Source organism: Centroberyx affinis, unplaced genomic scaffold (genome assembly GCF_046629955.1).
Source record: "Centroberyx affinis isolate AG114_WGS23_722 - 3 ecotype Tasmania unplaced genomic scaffold, CSIRO-AGI_Caff_v1 ptg000006l_1, whole genome shotgun sequence".
In the NCBI taxonomy this organism is placed as follows: Eukaryota; Metazoa; Chordata; class Actinopteri; order Beryciformes; family Berycidae; genus Centroberyx; species Centroberyx affinis.
In genome coordinates, this window is record NW_027278722.1 from 99,738 (window position 1) to 127,384 (window position 27,647).

Here is a 27,647-nt window from a genome sequence, read left to right on the forward strand (position 1 = left end):
TCACATGACCACTGTGCCCCGCGCGAGGCACGGAAAGCCGACTTCATAATTACTCTCTCATTCAGCAGCAAACTAAATGCTCGAAATTGCAATGTTTGATCACAGTAAAACTCAGCCATGAGATGAAAATAAATACATTGAGAAACTGAAATTGCAAAGCCAGCATAATCCCCTAAAAAGAGGAACCCCGCGGGAGGGTCTCAAAACCATTCTGCTCGTTTCCTTTACAGACAATTAAAAAAAATCCACTTTCCTTTTGTTTCCCCTCTTCTCCCGTGATAGAGGAGGAACGCTGCCCCCCCCCCCCCCCCCCCCCACCTGCAACAAACCCCAGAAATAAATAAAATCAATAGAGAATCTCCTGTGCCGTGGCCTCCTGTCCAGCTGGAGGCCCCGCTGCTACCTGATGCGTCCGTCGGCGCGCGGCGCTCCCAGCTGGGACTTGGGGTCTGGGCTCAGGGAGCTCCAGGGGGTCTTGGGGCAGGCCTGCATGACGGGGCAGGCGGTAGGGCCCACGGCGCAGACATCGGCTGCCTCCCACAGCTCGCCCACCAGGCTGTCTAGCCAGCGCTCCAGCTCAGCGCCTGTCAGGGCAGCATTCCTCTTGGCCTGCTCCACATAGCCCAGGCTCACAGGGATGTTGAGCACCGGGTTCAGGCCGTGGAAACTCTGCTCCATGTAGCTGTTCTTCGCTGGCCCATTGTGGAGCTTCAGAGTATCCTCTGGAGAATGGTGGGAGGAAAGAGAGAGAGAACAGAGGAGGGGGAGAGAGATGAAGTGGGGTAAACAGTGGTCAGAGAGAGAGTGGGGGATTGTAGAAGGAGAAAAAGATAGAAGGAGAGGGAAGAGAGTGTGAGAGAGAGGGGAAGGGAGAGACATGGTCAGATATCAAAGAGTTTTCTTTCGGATCCACAAAGGTGAAACGTGATTTGGTTTATTATCATCCGAAAAGCTTAAACTGGTTACTAATTTGCTCAGATTGATTTTCACGATTGGGCTTTTTAAATCCCATCCTTTGATGTGATATGGCAAGTCACTGCAATACTGACTTCTTAGAAATGATCACAAATACTCTAATGCCCTCATTCTTTCTTCCCATGAAAGTCGAGCTCAGCGATAAAGGCACAAAATGAAGATGCAACTTCTCCTTCGGACACCTTCTCCACCCTGAGCTCCAGTGAAATTGTAAATTCCTCAGCGGGACTCGCACCGGGGCGTGAGCGATCCCTTGTGAGCGTGGCTCTGGAACATGACTGCTCTCCGCCTTGGCCTCTCACCCAGATGTTAGCAGACATCAGCACTTTTCATGGGCTAGTGGCAAAAGATGGAGTCAGACACTGGGTGCTCTGCCAGGCCAGGGGATGCCCGGCCGATGCCAGCTAGCCTTTGGTAGCAGTGTGTGAGTGTTTATGATTGTGTGTAGTTGTGTGTATGTGAATGAATTTCTGAACGTGTGCAGTTGTGTATATGTATGAATGTGTGTTTTAATGTGAGAATGTGTGTAGTTATGTTTATGTATGTAAGTGTGTGTATAGTTATGTGTATGTGTATGGATGTGTGTGTGTGTGTGTGTCTGCTGCTGCCAATGCGGGTGAAAGGCCACGTCATAAAGTTTTACTGGTGGTGCATGTAGGAGGGGAACCGGGTGCCAGTCATGGCAGTAAATTATAGGCGGGTGGATGGAACAGCTAGGACCAAAGCACACATTGTACACACACACACACGCACGCACACGCACACGCACACGCACACACACACACACACACACACACACACAGAGCAAGCCAAGGATACATACACAAGACATTACATAATGACTACAGACTGCAGTCAAACCCAAGGGGAGGCTGGCAACACTACAGTAGTATTATGCATTCTTACATTGTAACATTGTATGGATATGATATGATCTGACCATACTTCATGTCAGCCTGGTACAATACTTCTCCTGCTCTGCATTTGTTATGAAGTGTGTTAACTTCAACACACAGAGTGGGTTGGAAATGTAAATGAAGTAATATTACCAATCTCACCACTGAGCTACAAGATACCATGGATGAAAACAGTGCAGGAAAAAAAAATGTAGTTCTCGTTCACATCCTCCCCATGTGCAAAGTGTTGGGGTGAGACACAATTAAATGATGCGCCACGCAACTTTCTCCATCCGTCAATAGGGATTTATAACTTACAACAAAGCAAACAAACAAAAACACTCATAAACCAATGATGAATATTTTACTCTCACGCTCATACAATAGATCCACCACAATCCCACTGAGGCCCAGGGTGAAGAGAAAAGCTGTAACTTTATTTGTTGTTTCTCTTCATAATTAAAATGGCTCAGTGAGATTATTAAACGGAGCAAGGCGTGATTATGCCGAAGCTAGCTTTCCAACTCTCATGTGACTTTCAGAGCAAACTGACTGCTTATGGACTAGAACAATTGAGTCTTGCCCCTTATCCATGCTGGCTGATTGATTTAATTGTGTCATTGTTTTTGGAGGGCTAAATGCGCTGTTGTTTAACACTCTGTTTAGTATGTATGAGCAGCGCACCGGGTTATTAGGGGTGACTTGATGACAAACAACCAGGGCCTGCAGAGGCCCAGAGGCTTGATTAGAAAGGGCATCATTGCAAATACAGGCTGTGTCTGTGTGTGTGTGCTTGTGTGAGTACGAACACCTAAAATGGCAATCATTATTTCACAGAGCAATGTTCTTCTGATTGGCTCAATGGCAAAATGACACTGTGTTCGTGTGTCTATTTTTATGTTTCTGTGCATACATGTGTTGGACTCAAACTGCAAATAAGAGAAAAAGTAATATTAACATATAATTCATATCAGTCATATTGTCAATCATAACCAGTAGGCATTGATGAGCCCATTGTTTTCAGCATACATCAGACTGAGCTGTAAAAAATGTAGGTGGACAGTTGCTGTGATTCAAAGTTAAGATAAGCCTGTCAAAAATGGATTTAATACTAATACCAGAATTGGTAACATTGTAGCAGCTTCAGACCAGTCTTTGGTTTTAAAGGCTCTTTGGGCAGTAGCAGAAATAGGGAGGGGTTTCTCCAAAATATGATATTTGGCATTTAGTTCCTTTTTGACGTACAATATCTGCTCTTGAGGAGGAGTGCAGTAGTGCAAAAAGTCTAGCAAGGCTATTTCTATTAATAAAAACACAATCAATACTACTTTTCTGTGTTATGATCGACTAAAACAAGTGGACTGTAGTTACAAATAAGCCAATTTCCTTGGGTCATCACAATAGGAATGAAGAAGCTATTTGAAGCTTGTTCTCACCTTGTCGGATGGGCTGGTGCTTACTGTAGGCCAGCGGGGCGATGAGGAAGCGCATCTCTGCCACAGGGCTCCAGTGGTGCAGGATGCGGACGCTCCACACGCCGGGCCTCAGCGGCTGGTTGAGCGGCGGCCGGTAGTGGGTGAACTCGGCACTGGCATCGATCAGGATATCATAGGTGGCTGCGATGACGTTGGTGGGATCGATCCACACGACTGTGACCGTGACGTTGGGCCCCTTGTTCCACTTCTGCATGCCCACCGTCTCATCCATGGGTCCCATCAGGCCGCCGAAGTTTCGGAACATACGCTCTTTGGCATCCCACTCGGTACCGATCTGACAGCGGGGAGAGGGAGATAACATAAGAGGGGCGAGGGGGTAAAAAGACAGAGAGTAGAGAGAAACAGGAAGGAGAGAAAATAGACAGAAAGGAAAGAGTGAGTGACAGAATGAGGTAAGAAGAGAGACAGGGAGAGACAGAATAACAGCTAAAAGCACAGAGAAAGTGAGAGCAGGCTACATAATTCACCCCTGCTATATAATGTACAGTACATATAAATAAGTAACATGCTCCATGCATGCATCACCATCTGACCCAATTGACTGCGAGGCAATAAGTTAATTCACATCTGCACTGTATCATCATGGGAAATAATACTCAGCATGCATTTTTCATTGCAGAAGCTCACCAAACAACACCACAATCCCGCCTAAACCACTACAGTGCAGAGTTCTATAATGTTATATACTTATATAAGCCTTACTGTTTCGGTCCTGCACATTTAAAACAATTTGTCCACAGTTCCTCGTATGACATCCCCTATGTCTGAGTATATATTTAATATGGAATATGAGAAGCAGGCTGAGAAAGGCATAGTATGAGAAAACCCAAGCTATATCCCCTTGGGACAGAGATCAAATACATTGCCTGCTGCTCTGAACACATATAACAGAGAGAGAGAGAGAGAGGGATTGAGAGAGAGAGAGAGCGAGAGAACACCCATGAACACCCACCAAGATCCAGTCTATGAATGCCATTTGCCCTTAAATAGAGACTACATTGTAGAAGATTACCACCTGACAACAGCGGAAAATCCAAAACAGAGGAAGACATTGACTAAAAAAGGACGAACACAGCGACCGCAGCCTTTCGATAGAAAAAGGGAGTCTATAGGGAGGAAGGGAAGGAAACCTCCCAGCCCAGTTAGGAAAGGAAATGTCTACAGTGCTCAGCATAGAGAGATTGAGACAGCTGCATTTTCTCCTACACTGGCAAATACACAGATGTGTGAGCAGATTGTAGCCCAAAATGTAGTGAGAAATACTATAAATTTGAAAAAAACAGTGCCAAAAATAGTGCCAAAATTAAAATATCTCTTTGGTGCATACCTACCCTGGCTGCAAAATGTGTGTCTACCTGCCAAACGGTGAAGGACAGCCAGTGGAACAATGAGCCAAGTTAACATTATTATGTCCTACATAAGCTTACATAATTACCATTTAGTATACACGTGTTGGCTTGTTTGTTTGTTTGTTTGATCTAAATTGAGATGTATTGGTGATATGTTCTGCACTTGTGCTTTCACACTGTAAGAATGATCTTATCGTCTTGAATTTAAATGAAATGAATTAAAAGAGGAAGAGAGAGACAGGGAGACAGAGAGAGAGAGAGAGAGAGAGAGAGAGAGAGAGAGACAGACAGACAGACAGACAGACAGACAGAGTGAATTAATCACAGAGAGCAGGAAGGGTATGTAAGTACAGCTAATTGCCTTTAATGTCTTCATTGTGGTCAAGACTGTAACTGAAGAGGTGTGATGTGTGTGTTGGAAAGGGGAGGGCAGAGGTTACAATATTGTGTGGTATGCAGAATGAGAGAGATGGGGAGATCAAGATTGATGGAAGAGACAGGAAGATAGACCACACACCCACCCACCCACACACACACACACACACACACACACACACACACACACACACACACACACACACAAATACACCGACACAGTGAAAGAGGTCTGTCCGGGGTGTTAGCAGAAATGTGAGAAGGATGGCGGCTTTAGGAAGTGCTCATCCTTACAATGCTAGCTGATTAACACAGCCTCACCCTGCCGGACGATCAATGGCTGCCTGGAACTGACTCTATATTACACCCTGTGAGAAATGAGGCTGCAATGTATAAATAGACACTCCTCGCGTAAATGAGAGAGAGAGAGAGAGAGAGAGAGAGAGAGAGAGAGAGAGAGAGAGAGAGAGAGAGAGAGAGAGAGAGAGAGAGAGAGAGAGAGAGAGAGAGAGAGAGAGCCTTGCCCATCTATAAAAGATACCTCACTTTCATCTCAATTATTGGACTGACCTCTTCCATTTCTGCCCAATGGACCTTGGTTCTTTCTCTTTCAATCCTCAACAGCCTATACTAATCAACTCTCTTGTCTGGCACCTCTGTAGTTCATTACCTTATTCAAGGCTGACTCGTTGGCACACAGTACATCCCCAATTGATTGGCAGCAGTCTCATTGTAAGCCTCAGAAAGAAATGAAAGGAGTATTGACAGAGAAATCTCACTGTAATCCACTGGGAAAGAGACTCTAGACAGCCAACCAAAGTACGAGTTGTGAGAGGGAAATTCTGATGGTGTTCAGAGTCTGTAGACTCTGGAGACTTGCTTCTGGTATTTGCCCGTAGTTTATTCGGCACCAAGCATAAACTAAATTATGCACCAGTCAAAGTTCCCCCTGTCGAGGTTCAGTATAACAGTGTGCAGGAGCAGACCAGGTGTACGGGCATGCTTCCCTGTTCAGTCCACAGGCTTCTCTCCCTGCACTGACTCTCTCTCTCTCTCTCTCTCTCTCACACACACACACACACGTATACACACACACAGGTTAATTAGCTGCACATGCACCTTGTTGACCGGCTGGACCGCTCCTGGCTCTCTCTGCCTCACAACCAATGCTCAATACCCACCTTGTTTGTTACAGAGATAAAGAGTGGAAGAAGGCAATCCCTGTCTGAGACAAGGATAGGATACATACTGTACTATGTTAACCTGTTGAATATTTAGGCTGAGAGCTTGGGGTCTGGATCCTGTTGTCCATTATGCGCATACACATACACAACATGGTTTCCACATTAGCTGACAACAGTGATACAATTTAATTTACAATTTTGTAACATTTTAACTATGGCTTCACAATTATTTTAAGCATTACAATCAAAACTGAATGAATATTACAATCATTTTAACCCTGTGACTGAGGTTTCAGTTTTTTTGGTGATGAAATTCAAGTTATATCTGCAGATGATAGAGGAAGCCAACAGTAGCAAGAAATGCTTGCTTGCAACATGGAAGTGGGTCAAATGGGGATTAACTTCTGGCCCATTTCAGCTTCAGCCTATGGCTTACGATGACCTCCACACACTCAACCTGTCCCTTACTGCTTCCACCCAATCATCTTGTGGCTTAAGACCACTACTCCATCAAGCCTTAAGACCTCTCACCAAGTCTGAGGCTCATGACCTTCTAATGCTGGAACTAATGCTGATCTGGCAACCTCATCATGACCTCGACTCCCATTTAAAGTACTACTGTATGCCTTCTCCCTTTTTCATCTGACCCGGCAACCCAAGCTGTTTAAGCTGGTTACTCATACTTTGCATTGACTTGAACCAATTAGCCACATTTTCCATTCTTAACTCAACCAATTACTAACAACCGCAATTGATTTCAGTAGATTTTACCCTCATTTATCCTCTGCTGTTGACTTGACAACCCTAAGGAGAAACCCCCTCTGTCTCACCAACAGTGAGAACATCTGCTAATGACTCGTACATTATAACTTTTACTCATATTACTCCTCCACATATGCCTCATCACTTATGACTATTACCCAAATTACTTATTTTATCCTGACTTACAGCACCACTCGATTTCCTACTTTAAAACCTAACTTTATGGGAAACATAAAACCCCTTCTCATCTTCCAATCTAGCTCTACTCTATTTCCTACTGCTGACCTTGCGACCCTGCAAACCCTCTCCCCATGTCACCAGCTCGCAGGCGCCCAGAGTCCGACACCTCCATAAAACAAGACAGGTCAATTTGATCAGGCAGTGGAGCGGACAGTCCCAGTCTACATCTGGCCCTGTTTAAAACCATGGGGCTTGAAGGCCCCCAGGGTTCCGTTCAGAGGCTTATTAGTGGTGCTTTTTGTGGGGGTAATCAAACACAGGTGTTCAACGCAGCACCACAGGACTCCCCTGGGGCACCGTTTACACTACTGAGTGACTATGGGTAAGATGGATGGATGCTTGCTAATAAAGGTACACTGTGGAGCGATGGATGAAGGAAGGCGTCAGGGTGGAGAGTAGAGAGCGACAGAGAGAGAAAGAGAGACATTTCATGGGAAAGGGGTGGAGAGACCATGTTGTAAAGGTGCATGTTGGGTGTCACATGATGCATCAAAACAGACAGATACTAACTAGGATGACTAGTAACCCTGTCTGTCTGTGGTCTGCCACGTACCTGACATGTGCTTAATCATGCAGGACTTTAAGGAAAAGGTGTATAGGTGCAAACCAATATTCAAAAAAGAATAAGTTAAAAAAAATGAAGGCATAGACTGAATCACACGGATCATTTGAGTCTTGTCTACAAAGACCTGTTTGTGTATATATAACTGTGTGTATATCTTCTACCACAATATGTATGTGTCTATACTGTGTGTGTATATACTGTACATATGTTGGATAATTTAAGAGACATCTCAATGTCAAGTCTGACTTGAAGTGAAATACTTAAACTGTGCAGTCTGTAAGTAGTCCTACACTAAATCATGCTGCAAAGAGGCCTATAAAGCTTGCTGGGAGGCGGTACAGAAGAGGGGAGAAAAGAAAGACATATTGTATCTGTCTTCCTTTATATCTAAAGGAGGAGAGGGGAGGAACACATTTTTAAGACTTTCCATACAGTTTATCTAGCTCCCAAACTCCAGTGTATAGCTTTAGTATAATAGGTCATATCTGCTAAGCAGACTAAAAGCAGATAGCTGCTGCTGCTGCGCTGTGCCGTCTTATTCAGCCTATCTCTGCTCTCATTCTGAATGACAGACGGGCGGACAGGCAGACTGACTGACTGCCAGTCACTGTACAGTACCACAGAGTGACTGTATTCTGAGCCTGAGCATCTAGATAAAATTCGTAACTCCCATTGCTTCTCTGTCACTCACTGTTTCATAGGCAAGACAGACAGACGGAGCATAGAGAGAGAGAGCTGGCAACTGTGGGTCTGGATCCCCTTGACAGTAGAGTTCACTCTGAGACTACTTGTCCAAAAGTTCAAAGGGTCAAGGTGTTTAAAGGTCAGATTTACAGATGCTGTGAGTTTGATCCACAGTACAAAATAAATCCATTCACATATTGATGACATTTCAATAGCTTCCCTGCTTCCTACAAAGCCATGCATGATAAACCCGAGAAAAAGGTCAATTTATATTCACTCAGTTAATTTTGTCCCTTTTTAAAAGACGCTCTGTGGCTGTCACACCTCAGCCAAGCTGCTGTATCCTAAACAGGCGTTGTGGTAAACAGAAACACAGATTAACATAACAAGACAATCAAGAGAAGCATTCCAGTGTGAAGGTGAGAAGACGTTCTATTAGGAAACAACAAATAAGCAGCACATGAAGCGCTCATCCCTATAAACTCTGATGAATTCAATCAATTTACATTTTACAAGGCCATTATAGGCACCCGTTTAATTGCCATGGAGTTGCGCTGTTATGACTCTTGGCAAGGTCACCATGGCAATGAGCTGTATATCTCACCTCTAATTATATGCTGTAGAGCAGTTTTTTGTGGTGCTTATGGTTTAAATGGAGCTCACTTATTGATGTGAATGGCCGACTGACTGTTTGGTGACTCATGCCAAGTGGGTGACTTTAATGGCAATGTAAATGAAAAATAAATGCTATGTGACACATGGAAATGCACTGACTCACCTCGGCGAACTGCAGCCGGCTGAAGGTGCTGCTGGGAGGGGTGGTTATCTTGAAGTTCTTCTTGGGTGCCACCCAGGTCTCCAGGGTCTCCAGCTTGCTGGTTGCCAGGTTAGTGGCATGGTGCTTGACCAGGTAGCCTTGGAACTGGTCCGACTGGAAGTAGAGATGGACCGACACCGGGTGGCCCATGGGGAAATACCTGGCAACCCGCAGAGCATTGAGAGAGAGAATCCATTAGCAAACCTGATACCTACTGACCTACCTACTGTGCCGTTTTTAAAGGCCAACTGTGTAAGAGGAGAGGAATATCTAGATTAATCTGGATACGGACTGGATGGGACCGGCCTTGGAAATGCTAATGTGGCTTAAAGCTAATGCATGCTCGAAGTGAAGGTTAGCGCGTTGTCAATGCGCTCCATGATTGTGTGACAAGTTGGACATTAATTCACTGACCTTTAATACAACTGGTAGTTTCGGCGAAGCAGTCCAATTGGTCAAAGACATGTCCCGACCACGCTGATAATTCGCATAAAGCGTGGCTTGTTGGTTGCTATGCTATGCTATCTTGTGGTAAGTGGGGACCCAGTTAGCCATCTTGTTTTCTCCTGTTTTTATTCTTATATGTGTATATTATTGAAAGAAAATAGGTGCATTAGTGAACATTAGTGTTGAACATTCTATAAAAGCCATAATACTTTTGAGAACATTCTTCACTGTGATTCTGGGTACTTTAGTAGTGCAGACGGTACTCGTACTGACTGCGTCACTGTCCTATCCGTAATCACGGTAAAGAACACTCTGCTTTTATCTATATCGTTGCTGTAATGAAAGATGCACTGATTGGTTTGATGTGCTTTGGCTCTGAAGGGGAAGCGATCGGTAGACAAGACACAAGAAAGCCCAGACCACAGCGGTCTGCTAGCTAAATTACAGAATAGTCATAGGCTGTATTGGCAGTAAATTAGGGTTAGTCAGAGCTCTGGACACACACACACACACACACACACACACACACACACACACACACACACACACACACACACAGTCTTACTTAGGTCACTTTTGGGGTATTTACATAGACTTACATTAATTTCCTGGAGACTTACCCTAACCAAAACCATAAACACTACTTGCCTAAACCTAACCCTTACCCTAACCTTAACCACTGAAATCAGCTTTTTTACCAATTGAGGACACGGCTTTTGTCCCCAATTGCACAAGCCGTCCCCGTCCATCAACTGGTCTTAAGTCTGGTTTGTGTCCCTGAAAGTGACTTAAGTCATACCCACACACACACACACACACACACACACACACACACACACACACACACACACACACAAAATCTGTTGAACTGGGTCACCCAGTCAGCTGAAGCCGAGCGAAGGTCTTGCCCCCCTGATCAGTCTGTTGTTTGTTTGTGTGCTGCTTCATACGTGGCAGAGGGCCGGCCCGCGGGGCAGGCAGCCCAAATGACTTCTGGGAAAATAAACAGGGGCCATGGTGGGCACTGCTGGGGAACGCGCCACAGCTGCTCTCTCCACACGTCCTCTCTCCTTCTCTCTCAGTTTACTCATCTTTCCTCTCTTCTGCTTCCTTCACTTCTCTTTTCTTCCCCTTCTACTCACCATTTTACATATGCAAAGATGCACACACACACACACACACACACACACACACACACACAGACACACACACAGACACACACCCCTTCCTTTCCTACTCCACGGTGCCCATGGCCTCATCAGTATTCCACTTGAGGACCAGGAGTCAACCCGTCCCGGTAAATGCTACCCTGACAAGCAGAACAGCAAATATTTACACCCACAAGGATAGCACTCCACACTCCCTCCTCTCCTCTCCTGCTCCCTCTTTCTGTATCTTTCTCCCTTTCTCCTCTTCTCTATTTTCCCCACCTGCATTTTTCCTCTTTTTTTTCCCCCTCCTCTCCTCTCGTCTCCTCTTCTCTCATTCTTTCCCCCTGCTTCCAATCCTCCTCCCTTGGCCCTCGTTCTCCCCTGCCCCGTCTTTCCCAGAAGAGACGCGGCTGCCAGTGTAAGAGGCAGAGGGTTGGGTCTGGGGCTTAGCCGGCACAGAAGCTCCATTCAGGCCTTTACTCCGCTCTCTCTCCAACCCAGTCACAGCAGGCTGCTAAAAGACTCCAATCCCTCTCTCTTCTCTTTCCCCTCTCTCTCTCTCGCTCCAGTCTCACACCAAGACTGCCGCAACCATCTGTCGGAGGCACATTTGAATTCTATATGCATGCAAATAATGTGGGCACACACACGCACATGGGGGTACGCATGACTCTTAATGGACTCAAACAGCACCAACAAGAATAATACAACGTACGGTACACACACACACACACACACACACAAACACAAACACACACACCATTCATTTGCCTGCTCTGTGACCCTGTGGCCTTCCAGCTGTCTGACACTGGGTTTACGCATATGTGTGAAAGAAAGAGGTTTGCTTGTTTCCCCGAAGTAAATGCTTTTTCTCACATGCTCATTATCTGGCAATTACAGAGATTTGCCGACCCTCTCTCTTTCTTGCACACACATACACACACACACACACACACACACACATACACACACACACAACCGGCGTTTCCCTTGCTCTTGCTCTCTTTTTTAACAGATGGAGGGTATGAGTAGAAACATCTGTAACCGATAGATGGAGTGGTTTTGAGGTTTGACAGATGGAAACATGCTTCCTCTCTCCATTCAGCTTTACCCACAGGGCTTTGCAGAACACCCACAATGCAGCTGGGGGGAGCGCTGGCACCGGACACTCCAAACGCCATACTGGAGCCCTGCATACGTGGAGCAGTGACATACACTGCTCCACGTATACACTACACAATACACTACAACAACAGCAAGTAACCGTAGATGACGCTGTTTCCATACATGTGGTATCAGTAATTACCTGATGACTTTTGACATGCAAACCTTCTTGAGTAGAATAACTCTCGACTGATTAAGACTCAGCCATAAATACAGCCAATCATGCTGGTCCTAAATGTAATAGTGAAGCAACTGTGTTGCTATACTTTATTGATTCCAGAGACGCTCAGCCTCTGTTGCCAGACTGTTGATCCTTTTTCCACCACGCCATATAGATTGTTATCCAGTCCAGTCGTGGCTTTGCTCGTTATCTTGATTTTTGTAGTTATTGTAATTATTTTGTTTGTGTGTTTCATTTTTATTTTATTTTGAGGTGAAGTGCTTTTTCAAGACACTGGGTTTTTTCTTTATCTCATCTGCACACATCAGTAATTTGCACCTCTTGTTTGTGTGGTTTTAATCAGCATATTTTATCACTGTTAATCACGTTTTAGCATTGCAGATAAAGTCAAACTAAACAGTTAGCCAGGATTCATACACCAGATGCTATTGCAGGCATATGTTGTTGTAACCCTTACTCAAGTACATCAAGCTGAAAAATATGTTCCATTTCATCATTAAATATGGACGCAGAGAAGACTGAATGTGTGGTTTTCCTTTTTCATCTTAACCACATACAGTATGTTAGCAGCACTTTGGAAATCATACAGTCCCACTAATAATACATTGGCCTCGAGGGACAGCTTCCAACGCTTTGACCTATATAGCCTCATCACCTCAGGGCTTAATTGACAGAAATGTCATATCGTCTTACAGAACAGACCGCATTACCCAGAGTTCCCAGCTGCTCATTGGAACTATCCATTGTTCCTAATGATGCATCGTTCTGACATGTGATGCCAGACATTGACACTGTGTGAGCAGAGATACAAAAGGTTTTATATAGGTTGCGGCTTCTCATGCTAACCTGGGTGGGGCTGGCTTATGAGAATGAAGACATGTCTGTGTGAATGAATTGCACCTGTTTGTGGATGTGGGTGCAGGTGTGTGATGGTATGATGCTTGTGTGTATTTGTGTGTGTGTGTATTCATCCTGTGTTTACAAAACTAACCTGCAGCTATTATCCTGTGGGTCTCCCTGCAGTGAGGCAGCAGCCCGGGCCAGGCCCAGCCGTGAGAAGGAGTGGTAGTGTGTGAGCTGTGTGTCCGACAGGCTGGCCACACCATCTGCCTCATCGTACATGTTCTCCCAGTAGACCTGGAGGCCCGTGGTCCCCTGGGGAAACGGTCCAAACAGGTAGGCATCCAACTGGTTCACTATCTCCTGGTTCACGCTGGCTTCGAACTTCCTGGCGAAGAAGGTGGGCCGCGCTGTTTGCTGTAGAAAAGGAGAGAGATAATAGGAGGACAAAGAAGGGAGGGATGAGATGAAAGGAAGCAAAGGAGAGAAGGTTAAGAAGTGGTGGCATGCCAGGAAGACAAGAATGAAGGAAGATGCATGTGGAAGTGATGTGTGTGGGCAGAGGAAAGAGAAAGAGAGAGAGAGAGAGAGAGAGAGATGTAAAACAGCTCTGTATGCATTTGTGAATGACTATTAAATCAAAAGTGCTCTCTCCTCAGCCTTTCTCTTCCGCTCTCTTGCAGAACAAATGGTTTGCATGTATTAAGTCTAGGGCCCTGTATGTGGTCCCCATCAGCCAGTCACCCATAAAGCCAATGGGAAAACTCAGCGCAGACTACTATGATGTCTGAATCAACAAAGGGAAATTACTCTACTTGCTTCTTCCCTTTTCCCACAAGAGACAGAGCGGGGAAAAACACAAGTTTTCTGAGTTGAATACTTTAAAAACACAACTCAGCCAAGACAACCTCTGGGGACGCAGTCAAGGTTTGTGATTAAGATTTCAGATGCAGGGTAGGGTGTCAGAGGAGGAACAGGGGAGGTCTAGGAGCAATTGGGGAGAAAATAAATTATGTAGCAAGAGAGGTCCTTTAAAAAAGTAAGTCACGTTGCAATGCGACTATTGATGAAAGGATTTTGGGTGGGTCACTGAGGGAGAAATGCCTAAACAACGGGTGTTGGAGTTGCAACTCATTCTGGTCATCTGTGTCAGATGGCTTCAGCACAGAGATTAAAGTCAATGTTGATGGCCAAAGGTTCTTGACTAAAGGAGAAAAATGAGCCTTGTTACATATCTTTGGAAGCACAAAATTATACTTCAAAGGTATTTCCAGCAACAGCTTAGCATTTGCAAATATAGCTGTGCTGACAAAAGGATAATGGATGGATTGATGTAAATGTGTATAAAGAGCATATTATCTATCCATCCATTCATTTCTCTTTCTCTCTTCATCTGTCTCAACACTTCTTGGTCTTTATTTGTCACAGTCTGGCCTCCTCGCCTCTTTCTCACCCTCTCTCTCTGTCCCACACTGTTGCTTGTGTGGTTGATGGTGCATCATGAAATCTGCCGCCTCCACAACTTGGCATACACACAAAGACGTCTTTTCAGTCCCAGACACACAACTATTTACTGTTAGTTACCCATGTACTGAGCACCTCCATGCTACCTACTGCAAAAAGGAGGGCTAATCAAGCTTTGGCCCGTTTCTGGGTATTCAGCCTTTTCTCATGCCGGGGCAGCGACTGGGGGAAGTCGGTGTGGCTTCACATTGTACCAGACGGTTTGTTAATTCTCCACTCTCAGCTACAGTTCATCAAGTGAGACATGAAAGTGGGAGTTTTTACTGTGAGAGCTGTGGTTGTTTACACCGGGACGTTGTCAGATGTTGTTCGTTCTGACATGTCCTTAGTGCAGTAGTCTGAAAGCACCAACCTGTCACAGCCTGCCTTTCCAGCAGACTTCCCAAATGGACCTCCTTCTAAACAATAATGCACTAAAACCAAAGACACATAACCTCGCTTTCTCCACATACCACCCCTCTCCTTCACAGAAGACGCCTCACCTCTCCCTTGATAAGTGCACTTCAACATCACAAAGCACTATGTAGGAAACTAGACACTTATACCTTGAATTATTCTTCTCAGCTGCAATGAATCCAAGTGAACCTTACTTTACAACGTGCTGCCTATCTTTCCCCTACTCAGAGGTTCAAAGGGAAACTCAGATAGCGTGCTCTATGGGATATTAAGTCCTATTAATACCAAGGTCTGGCTGGCTTCTGGAAGGGCTGCTTTGTTCCCAGGATTGGACTTCGCTGTTACCAGGGTGCCAACCAGACCCTGCGGCAGTGCCAAGGACCTGCGGTAATGTGTTGGCGCTAGGCTGCCAGAGACTGAGGCGAGACAGAAGGCAGACAGGTCTGGCGAGAGAGGGGAGGACTGTGGTCAACGCTACGGCTTTGAATTGTATGTGAGGAGCAAGCGGGACAAAGAGAGTGAGCGAGAGCACTAAAAGAATACGACTTGAGGTGATATTTAACTGTGGCAGAACATTTCCACTTTTTAGAGCTCTTTTCACTTTTTTTAGGAGCTCATTAAAAGTCCAACTGCAGTACTGACTTCTCTGGGGTCCCGGAGTCACTGCCACTCATTCACTTTCATTTCGGAAACGTAGGCCCTCTTCCCCCAATGAACACCTAATTAGTATTATTTTCTTTTGGTCCAGGGTCACACTAATCGAGACCTAATTCTGCACATAATAAGCTGGGGGAAAAGGCTGAATGTTGGTGTGGAGAGGACAGATCCTGAGGCTAGTGAATTTTGGAGATTGATCGGCCCTGATTTCCCACTGGATACTGAGGAGTTCATGCTGAACAGACGTCCTCCCAAAGCAAAATACTGTTTACTCGTTCATTTTTGTGTATGTGTATCTGCCTGTCTCTCATTCACAACCGTTTGCCTTTCTTTACATTTGCTAGTTTGTATGTGTCTAATACTTCTTCAGCTTACTGAATCACCTTACTTTTCTGCCTAGTGGTTGGAGAGAACACTCTTTATCTGGAGTCCTTGGCTCCGTTCTCTAGCTGGTCATGGAGGGGAGGCGGGCAAAAAGAGAGTTTCTCCACATTAAAGTATTACTTACCTGGAAGCGGTGGAAGTCAGCAGGCTTGAAGTCATTGGGGGAGCATCCGCACCAGTCAACAATGTGCTTGTACTGGCACTTGCAGCCCAGCTTACGGTTCCAGTTGGTGATGCGCAAGTTGTTGTCCACCATGCTCTCACAGTGGGCGCTGTTCTCCAGTACCGTGTGGAAGAAAGACTGGGAATGGAAAGAGAGAGAGGGAAGGATGATATTTGAAAATTGTATACCTTTTATTACTTACACCATCCAATTCACAAAAGGAAATAGAGCAGCAGCAGAGAACAGAGATTCCCAGCAGCTCATGAAAAGCATCCAATTTCTCCACAGAGATCATTTAGTTTAATCTAATCCTTACATACATTCAGAAAAGTAGTCTTTATTCTTTTACATCTTGCCCTCATTTTATGATTTTATGTCCGCCTACAAGTTTTTTTTTCTGTACATCTTGTACAGTGATGAAAAGGGAACATTGCATTCTATTTCTATAAGTGATGCAGAGTGTTTACCTGGCAGTCAGCACAGAATAGAACGCTTGTTTGTGTCAAGGTGGTGTCTGTGTGTGTGTGTGTGTGTGTGTGTGTGTGTGTGTGTTACCTCGGCAGGCAGCAGTGTGTAGGCGTAGAAGCGCTTCATGCTGGTGACCAGGTCATCCTTTGAGTTGATGACATATTCCACGAACATGCGGTTGAGCAGGAACCAGTCGGACCCACCGTCCACAGAAATGCCTTCTGGGATTTTACGGTCGCCCAACCTCCACATGTGGGTGTCGCACTCGAAGAACAGGCGGTCCAGACCCTGCTTGCGGATAAACCTAGTGAACACACACACACATAGATATGGTTATACAATACAAAATACATAAATATACACAATACAGTATCACTCTCATACAATCCCTCATTGAAAATATTCTCAGGTATTGAAGATTTTCGTTATTGTGTAGACTACAACAGCTGACTAAATGGTGTCTGTGGTTTTACAGATTTACCAGTTTCAAATGAAAAAAGTATCATATTTTAGATAGAAAATTGCAACAAATGTTGTAATACTAAACATGAATTTCCATTGCATGATAGTGCAACATGTCTCCTGTCCTTGCCCCTAAATAACTGGACAAATCTACAGTTCACACTTGTCACTACACACTTTTATCAGCAGAAAGATGGAGTGACACCCTACATGCATAATGGATGGTGTTACTCCTGTGACTGTATCAAGTGTGAGTTGGTAGGAGTCAAGTTCAGGTCAACCAGGTCAGTCAGTTCCCTGCGTTCTGTGACGGGTGACACAGGCTGTCGACGTGTTGACCTTGTGCCACACACATCAGTGCACACACACACACACACACACAGTATGATGCATATTGTACAGAATTCTTATTTCTCTTATTTCTATATTATTATTATTATTTTTATTCTCATTGTTATATATTGTAGTATAATGCACATATTTTACATATTTCTTACTTTCGTATTTCTATTTTTCTTATAATTTCTTATAATTTCTCTACGCTTGTATATATTCACTTCTACAATGTGAGCAGCTGCAATGTAACCCAATTTCCCCTCGGGGATCAATAAAGTATTTCTGATTCTGATTCTGATTCTGATTCTGACACACACACTTCAAATTTCTACTCTTCTAATTGTTTGACATTTTTGGAATCTCCTTGTTCTTGGAATGCATGCTCATGCATTTTTTATGTTTTATGAATGTAAAGGGCGCTATCATTTAAATTTATTTCAGCCATTCAAACACATGCAAAGGGTAAGTGTGGATTGCCAAGATTACTCTTATTAATATGAAGTTCAGTTAGGACTAGGCAGCTCTGTCTAGCAAATTCTTGAAGACAAACTCAATCACCCTTTCTCTTCTTCTCGTATGCCTCCACAAAAGTCACTTTGGCAACAGCTCTTGATTTACGCTAAGTCATGCAAGAGGTAGGGTGTTTTTGCCTGCAGTGTGGGGTGATGATTGGTTTACCACCGGGGTGTGACAGGGCAGAAAGCGGACTGCGGCGGGGAGGCAGGAGGTGTGGCAGAGAAGGGCGGGCTGGCAACAACCTCACTAGGTTATCCCATCAACAAGGTTAATTAATTAAGCCACAGATGGGAGGTAATTGGATTATGACTCATTGACCGCTTTGTGCTGGCAGGAGTTTGTGAGTGCACATACATGTTAGGTGTGTGTGTGTGTGTGTGTGTGTGAGAGAGAGAGAGAGAGAGAGAGAGAGAGAGAGAGAGAGAGAGAGAGAGAGAGAGAGAAGGAGAGAGGGGAAATTGAAAAGTATCAAAATTTTTCTAACTGCGTATGAGAGTATGTGTGTGTGCATTCATTTAAGTGTGTGTGTATTCATGTGTAAGTGTATGTGTGTGTGTGTGCATCTCACCTGGCGTTGTCCCTGCCATGGGACTTGATGAAGTTCATGTCTCTGTATTTGGACAGGAAGGCCACCAGCTGGTTATTGGTCCTGAAACAAAAAGGCACAAATCATCAGCATCAGACAATCATGAACAAGCAAAATATCATTTACTTTTGACAAAACAAATGATTGGGAAATGCAAGGTACAACCTCACTTTCCACCATTTTCTAGAAATATAACCATTATTTTGCTTTATACCTGTAATGTGAGAGTTTGACATGAAAATTGCACATATGAATCCACCTGTTACTTGTAATGAAAAGCTCACTTGAGTCACCTACACGTCAATTAAAGACCTCCGCTGCTCTCAATGTCAGTCACTCACTCCTCTCAACCCGTTAAAACTATTCAGCATTATACAAAAGATTGTGCTATCCTTGATTGTGATGAATGACTTCATGCTGGTATTACAATGTAGAGCAGTCTACTCCCTCATACATGGGCCAGACAGGCTAAAAGCTTTGCTCTGCAGGCTATGGCCCAGTCAATGGCTCTAACATTTCATCTGTGGTGGAGCTTGTGTCTGGCTTTCATGATGGCTCGGTTTCCCTTTCTAAAAGAGCAGCGAGGCCCTGGTAAAAGGCTAGAGGATCAGTGGGGGAGGGAGGAACGCATATTAATGTCATTTTCTCTTGAAGGAGCAATTTCACAGCCTGGGGGGCTTATCTTAGGAGGTCCTCAGCCATAAAGCCCAACTGATGATATGCTCTATAGACACATGCAATCCCTCTGTCTCTCTCTCTCTTTAACTCACACACACACACACACGCACGTACGCACACACACACACACACACACACACACAAATACTGGTGTATGTACACTGTGTATGTGCTTGTATGCAAATTCACAATATACATGCATACAGACACGCAAATGCTTGTATATATACAGACACATATGCATACACACATAAATACTTGTGTACACATAAACAGATACACCCACCCACCCACCCACACACACACACACACACACACATACACACACACACGCGGGCACACAAACAGCGGGGGGAATTCATGTCAAGCTCCAGATTTGCCACCTGAGCGGTCACCCCATCCAGTGGGTCTAGTTTGCTTACCGTCAGCCCTGCGGCTGCCCTCTCTGTCACTCTGTCTCTGTCGGCAATGGTATTCACACACACACACACACACACATGCACACATTAACACACACATACACACACTCACTAGTCTGAGTTTCAACACCACCTGCAACCCAAAAACGTGCACCCTTTCAATATCATAGCCAATTACACTTCATAATTGTGCCCTTGTTTCACTTTCATGCTCTTAATGTTAAATTCATAACATGCCCTTTTTACAACAAGGACTTTTAATATGCCATTCCAGAGGGGAATAGTTGAATGCCATGGCTGACAGGTTATGAATGCACACCATACTGCTCAAACAGATGAGAGATGGATCAGCCTCATGCATTCATCATCTGTGTCCTGGAAAAACCTCCAAAAAGTTCCATAGTTTAAGTAATTAAAAAAAAAAAAAAAAAGTTTCTGATTGATTGTTATGATTTTGTTTTGAATTTTACAGTTACATTTTCAAAATTCTTTTCACATATAGGGGACAATATCAGCTGTCACTTACAGAATAAAACAAAAATAAATCACAAATTGGACATGCAATGTGTTTCCAAGACATAGATAACATACTTTCTGGTGAGGGTGAAAGAGTTTAGAAGATATGACGCCTGCAGCTAATCATTGTCTCTCCAAGCTTGGACTCCTTAAAAGCAGCTGTAAAGTCTATGAAAGGGGCTTTAAAGAAAAAGAGGTAGAGGCAAGAAGACAGTGTAGATAAAAGCTGGGAAAGAGGGCTCTACTCTCTGACAAAGCAAGCGTGTAACTCATCCCCTGGCCCTCTGGACACACACACACACACACACACACACACACACACACACACTGTCCCTCTCCCTCCCAGCCATCTACACACACCCTCCTCCCATTTCCCCCCCCTACACATACACACACACAAGCTAGCCCCCCGGACACACAGCCCCCCTGCTGGTGTGAGGGGCTCTGGGTTTGCCTTTGAGAGTCATCCATGCGGCAGGACAGACATTATCAGGGAATTAGAGGGGAAATAATGCTTGTCTCCAGCCCCACTGATAACAACAGCTATAGCCGGGCCAGAGCCGGGCATGGCAGCCCCCCGCATTCCTGCCTGCACCACTGGCGGCGGGTCCCAGAGGAAAGAAAGGTGCCATTTGGACCAGGTCTGTAACCAAAAAATATTAACAATACTCACTGAAAGCTAAATTAAAGAAAGGGTGATGTAGGTTCAACAATAAGTGTTATTGTTGGGCCGTTTTGTCTGGATTAATGTAGTAGGGTGACTAGAATTTATAGGTTAAAGCTTATAGATGTGTAATTCATTGAAGAGGGAAGTGGAAAAATAATACACAGGGTTTTCGCAGTCTGGCAAGGGTGAGGCATCTGGTTGCTCCAAGATGTTACTCTGTGCTGTAGTATGCTGCAAGGACCTCCATGTGAACTTTAATTTACTGTAAACGCATTAAATGAAAGTCCATTAAGAGATCAGAGAGGAGTGTCTGCTACAAAACAGCACCCGAGCTGATTGGATTTCAGTTTCTTGCTTAAGGACACTCCAGCAGGGTGGATGCTTACTGTCACAGGGGCTTGAACCGAGGCCTAAAGGACGGCCCCCCTAATCACACAATGCCACCCTGCTGCCCAAATAACCACGTTTGCAAGTTCAACTCAGTAAATATGCAGTGCACAAACTCGGTCAAATCCAAGCTGTGGTTACAAATGCACTTGCTAAGCAAAGATACAAGAGTGGGATTTACATATTTCCATATTGCACGGATCCAAAACATGCAGTTCCCTCTCGTTCCCCTTCCCTAACTGCTTATTCTCGCTCCCTCGCTTCTCCCTGTCGTTTCTGCCTCTCGGCTCCCTCTTTCGCTCCATCAATCGTTTCGTTTCCCAACAGATGGGGCTTTAAAACCTCCACTGTCAGCCCTTTTTCTCAACAACATCACCCACATGCAAATGAGGAGGCGAGAGACGGGAGGAGAACAGCGTCTCGGCACACACACACACGCAAACACCTTTAATCATACGCTGACAGACAGACAGACAAACAGGCAGGCCGACAGCTGCAGAGACAGAAAGACAGGAGGATAAATATGCACACATGTACAAAGACAGGTGGTGAGAAACGACTGAACTATGCAGACGGCAAAACATAAACTCAAGACACGCACACACACACAGGTGCAAATACACATACACACTGACACACACACACACACACACACAGAGATACACAAAAATACACAAAGACACACACATAGACACAGACAGCATGTTAGCAGCATTCATCGATATGGTGAAAACAGCACAACAAGACTGAACATGTCTATGGATGACACACATGGGGTTGTAAAACACAAACTCCATCTATGGCTTTGCCCTTCCATCTTGGCTCCAGCTGTGGAGGCACCAGATCCAGTTTCCTGTTACCCAGTGGCCATTACAGCTTGTCTAAATTCAACTGGTGGACATCTGGCTGCATAGAAGAGATAACTCTCTCCTTAATAGGGGGTTTTTAATTGGCTGCTGCAGAGCTACATCAAAAACCCAGCAGACCCTTTATTCCCAGAAGGACTACAAACTCACATAAAAAAACTACAAGTCATGACATTTTTCTTCCAATAGACTATTTCCATGACTTCATGTCCATTTCCACCTAGAGTTTGTGGCTTTTAATTACCTTTTACAGCCTCTTAAAAGGGATGTTTTGGAGTGGAGAGATGACTTTTGGACTGTACAGAACACAACAGGCCTGGAAAGTCAATAGGTATTGACCCTGGGCAATTAAGTTGTAATCAGTTCACCATGTATCCTATTCAATTGAGTGCAAAGCAAGGAAACAGGGACTTGGAAGAGAAGGCGTGAATGAATAGGGCTTGAGAAAAGCAGAGGTTCTACTTCATTGATCTGTTTGGTTTGGAGTGACTCTTTATTTAAAGCTCACAGTCAACCGCAGGGGGCCACACTAATGCATATTGAATTTCCTCCCTATCGGCTGAAGTGGTCTACCATTGTTTATCCTAAGGTACAATATGTGGTGGACGGCATCTGCCCTCTTCAAGAGAATACAATGTCCAACACACAGACACGTCACCTAAGTTGGAATCTCCCAAACTTCTACACCTCATCACCTCATCACCCATCTCCCTTCATGTAGTCTTGTGAACCAACCCATTCAAAGTCACCTGACTGCCTCCACTATGCTTTGAGGTCCTCCTCTGTTACCTGATGGGGTAGTCGGCAGCACTGAGGTTGATGAAGAAGTCCCAGCTCCAGTCCCTCATGGCCAGCAGGTCAGCCATGCTGCGGAGGTACATGGTTAGCAGGCTGGCACCGCCCCAGATGGTGGCCATGCGCCAGGAGGTCACCCTCACATTGACATACTGGTCAGCCAGGACCTGAACCTGCCTGTGCAGGTAGTTGGAGCGCTGGAAAGATTGATCATAGATGAACAAATATTCTTTCTGACATCAAGATTTTTTTAATATAATTTTACATAATGTCACTGAAATATAGAAATTCCATAAATAAAACAGGATTTTGAAGGGCTTGACTGGTTTCACATTAAATACATCATGTCTGTAGGCTCTATGTGGCTTACCTGGTCAACGTGTATGTAGTAGTAGTGGGAGGTGTGATAGATGGCTTTGAAGAGGCGTTGAAACTGGCGAGAGGCTCGTCCATGGACCACCAGGACAAAAGCTATTCTGACTGGTTTTGATGGAAAGCTCTCTGCTGAGTCTTCCTCCCACTGGACGTTGGCATTGGCTTTACCTAGACAGGCATAAAGACATCAGGATCTATGTTTACTTACTCATAAAAGTGAATATAAAAGTTGTATTTACTATATTTCATTCATACAACATATTGTCATTGTCAATATTATCATAAATATGGTTTGGATATGTTGTTTGATTACAAACCCACATCTGTTACTTAAGCAATAAGCCTGTGGCTTGAGGTTGTACAAGAGGTGTTGTTGGGCTCAGAATGATGTGGTGAAACTCTTAGAGGAAGAACAAATCAATAAATCTTATATTTTTAATTGGAAATAGTTAGATAATAATGATAATTAAATGTTATTCTTCAACCAAGCACTGAAGTTCTTGAGAAATAGCTAAACAAAGTGGCTGCTAAGCAACACATAGGTATCAGTTTGAGTGGTGATTAGCATATTAATAATAACCAATTAACTCACGATGGCTTTGAATGTGACTGTGCCAATCAGAACTGAGGATGTATCTGTTTTTACCAGTCAAGACGCACTTCTGGTGTTGTCAAAAAATGTTATGAGATTTGGGTTATGTCACACACAGCGTCACACAACAATATAACTGGGTTAGGAATACAGTTTTAGAGTATAATACAACCCTGCAATCGTTATACCCTGAACAACACAAACTACAAAGGACAGTGGTAGCTGTAACTTGGTAACTTTCCTTTCCGTGTCATTTACTATTATATCGGAGTCAGATGTTCTCAGACGGCCAAATTGCTCAGGGTTATGTAAAAAGACGGTAAGCCACGCTACTTCTCAGACCATTGCCACTCCTCATTGCCAAAAAGAAAAAATAAATAAATAAATAAAAAATACCTCAGACTGCCACTTCAGCCCGGGTATGGAAGCAACAACGGAACCACAAAGCTGTGAGTCACTCATCCATTTCTTATGTGATTGAATTGGAACTATGACAATTTCAGCCAGACACACCACACACAGTGTAAATACTATCCACATTCAGACAGGAATCCTATGAGCTATTCCTCTGGGGCTTTCAGGGTGGAGCACAGTTTGACAATGTGCCATCATTCCTCTCAGGCAAAACTCCCAGAAGATGCCTTAGATTTCACACAAATGACAACAACAAGCATGCAAGCAAACACAGTCCCAGTCCTGGCCTGCCAAGCCGCTATCAAATTAAACAATTCCAACCATCTCTGGAGAGCCATTGGTAACCTCACATAACTCCATTGTGTGGTTTTGTACCACCCTTAACCCCTCTAAAGCAAACACTTGATAAAAACTTCCAAACAAGAAAACTCTCCCCGGAGCAGTTCTGCGCTGTCTGGTCCACCAACACGGATACCAACATTGTTAAGAGGCAGTGTTTGTTTATTAAATCTAAAGTTATTACAGCAGATGCAGCTTATAAGACAGGCCTATTTGCTCACAGAACGTGCCTTAAGGAGATAATGACTATAATTTGGGACTTAAGTTCCCAAGGGGCAAGAGGAGAGCCATTGTCAGAGCTGTACAAGTGAGGGAAGCTAAGGGAATACTGTTTATCCCCCTGAGGTGAGGTTTCCTCTGGGCTGCAGGGACCACGACGAAATGCCCCTCCCGGCTCCTCTCCCAGTCTGGCCCTGAGGTCCTGTAATTACTCAAATTTAAGGGCAAGTGTCCAACGTGTCTCTTTTTAAGAGCCGACAACAGGGACGGGGTATGAAGTCCCAGTGCCTCTCGTTCAGCAAACTGCCTGTCAGTCATTCAAATTTAAGGGCAGGTGTCCAACACGGCTTTATCTAAGGGGTGACTGCAGGGGCGAGGGTAATAACACGCTCCCCTGACTCCAATTGGCCGTGCCTCCTGTCAGTCACTCATACTTATTTTTAGCTGAAATTGGGACATACTCAGAAGATTGGTACTAGGGACTATTATACGTGAAATATCTGACTCTCTCTCTCTCTCTCTCTCTCCCTCCCTCTCTCTCTCGCTCTCTCAGTGTACATACTGTATGTGCGTGACAGCGCAGGGGGAAATCTGCTGTGGGCCGTATCAGATTGAACAGTAATTGGTGGCCAGCTAAGAAGGTTCACCGGTTTGCTTTGCACACGGATAATTGGCCAGTCGCTTCACAAAGCACTTTGAGAGTGTGTGCTATACTACCTAGCTGAACTAATGAGCACTGCTCTGTGTGTGTGTTTGTGTGTGTGTGTGTGTGTGTGTGTGTGTGAATGTTAACTTAAGTTTTACTGTCAGTTTTGGTGAGTATGTGTGTATATCTGCAGAATAGTCTTTGCGCACATGTACAGTCTTTGTGAGTACACTGTAAACCTGCAGAGACCGCAGGCCCAGTCCCAAAAGAAAAAAACAAAAAAACAGAAGCCCTCCTCTTGAACTCATCCCTCTTCATCGTCCTTCCCATCACCATCAATCTTTTAAACTGCCTCTCCCTCATCTGCTATCACCCCGCTCTCTTCCTCTTTGGGCTCTTAACCAGCCTCCATCTTAACCGCTCGTAAGAGAGGTTAGAACAAGAGCACAGCTATATCCAAAAGCGCTTGCACACATTTGCATTTTAAAACACCTTGAGAATGGTTTCTGCTCCTTGAAACCATCCACAAATCCAGGTTTGCAAACATATTAATCTGGTGAGTTTCATTTATTTAAATGTATACTATCAAATCACATTGCTCCATGTTAGGAAATATGTGCGAGATTTCTGTATGAAAGATTCATCTTTGTCTCCTTGAAATGTTTTTACAAACTGTGGATTTGCACAGTCCCTGGAAAGTTGTGCAGACCATTAAACTAAAATGTGTCCAAAATGAAAGGATTTGCAAAAGTATTTTCAAAGTATTTTCATTTATAATATTGTTAACTGTAATGAACACATTCTATTCTATTCTATTCTATTATATTATATTCTATTCTATTGTATGACATGGGTTTTGAGAGTATAATGCTTCTAAAAGTAGGCCTAGCATCTGACTAACTGCTATTATCCGACACGAACAAACCCTGAAGTGCAAATTCATGTCGTGACTAAAACAAGTCAGTGTGAGTCCATCGGGTTTCTGCTACATGGGGACAAGGTCACCGACTGCCGCCACTCGGTGCCCCTGCTGGAGCGACCCGGCCCGGCCAAACCAATATTAGCCCAGTTAGCATATGGGAGGCAGAGAGAACATGTTCTTCTCGTATTCAATGAATCTAACATTGGAGCTAACACAAATGCTAATCTGGCCAAGGCCTCAAGGACAGAATACCGATCAAATCAAATTGGACAATTTTCTGCTAACAAGGTTGGGACTTGAATTCAGAATAGAGGAGAGCAGAGAAGAGCGGGTGGGTGGGGGGTGGGCAGGTAGAGAGAGAGAGAGAGAGAGAGGGAGAGAGAGAGAGAGAGAGAGAGAGAGAGAGAGAGATAACACATTGGCAGGCAGCAGGCATGCAGGCAGGCAGGCAGACGGAGAGTAAAAAAGAAAAGTGATTTAATTTAGCTGTCGTGTTGTTACAGCCCAGCCACCAGGGGAAAGCCCTTTTCAATTTCTTTGTCTCTTTTGATCAAACTGTCAGTTTGAGTGGGGTGGTGAGTCGCCCTGTGAGATGACAGGGGCTTAGTCACAGACAAACGATACTTCTGCTCTTGGGGAGGGGAATGTACAAAAGTTGCTAAGTCACTGTGCCTCCTTGAGTTCTAATAAGATGACTGTGGGCAGTGAAGGTATCTGACTAGAACAGGCCAGATGTCTCCAAGTATAATAGCTTTCTCCTCCTCAAACTGCTCTCCATATGCACTCCACTCTCATGTGTGTATATCTAAGTGAGTGTGTGTGTGTGTGTGTGTGTGTGCGTGTGCTGTTCACTTAAACTTAGTTACTGATGCGTGATGCTCACCAATGGTGGCAACCTAACAGATTTTGTTTACAGAATCTACAACCAGTCTGCAGATGTCCAACAATTCTTGGAAAAAGTTTGCATGTGTGTGTGAATGTGTGTGTATGTGTGTGCGTGCATATGTGCATGTGTTTGAGAAAGACAGAGAGAAAGGAAAACCTGTGATCTGCAGCCAGCCTGACTGAACAAATGAAAATTGGAAACCAATTTGGAGAGAATACAAGCAGCATCCGCATTTTCTCCAACAATTTACTTCACCAATTACACATCAGCAGAAAAGACATTTCTTGGCTTTGACGAGAATTGCAATT

At 44.4% G+C, this 27,647-nt stretch overlaps 1 protein-coding gene across 1 annotated transcript in view; it reads right to left on the bottom strand.

Moving 5' to 3' along the window:
• Positions 1 to 364: 364 nt before the first annotated feature.
• The window catches only part of xylt1 (xylosyltransferase I), a 62,944-nt gene continuing 35,661 nt past the window's right edge, over positions 365 to 27,647 (bottom strand). The window contains exons 4-12 of the mRNA XM_071517834.1: positions 23,317 to 23,489; positions 22,941 to 23,143; positions 18,601 to 18,681; positions 16,806 to 17,022; positions 16,212 to 16,388; positions 13,278 to 13,543; positions 9,305 to 9,503; positions 3,308 to 3,641; positions 365 to 722 (exon numbers count right to left, since the gene is read on the bottom strand). Of these exons, the coding sequence (XP_071373935.1) occupies positions 400 to 722; positions 3,308 to 3,641; positions 9,305 to 9,503; positions 13,278 to 13,543; positions 16,212 to 16,388; positions 16,806 to 17,022; positions 18,601 to 18,681; positions 22,941 to 23,143; positions 23,317 to 23,489 (1,973 nt within the window). The 3' untranslated portion in view covers positions 365 to 399. The remainder of the gene's footprint in view (positions 723 to 3,307; positions 3,642 to 9,304; positions 9,504 to 13,277; positions 13,544 to 16,211; positions 16,389 to 16,805; positions 17,023 to 18,600; positions 18,682 to 22,940; positions 23,144 to 23,316; positions 23,490 to 27,647) is intronic.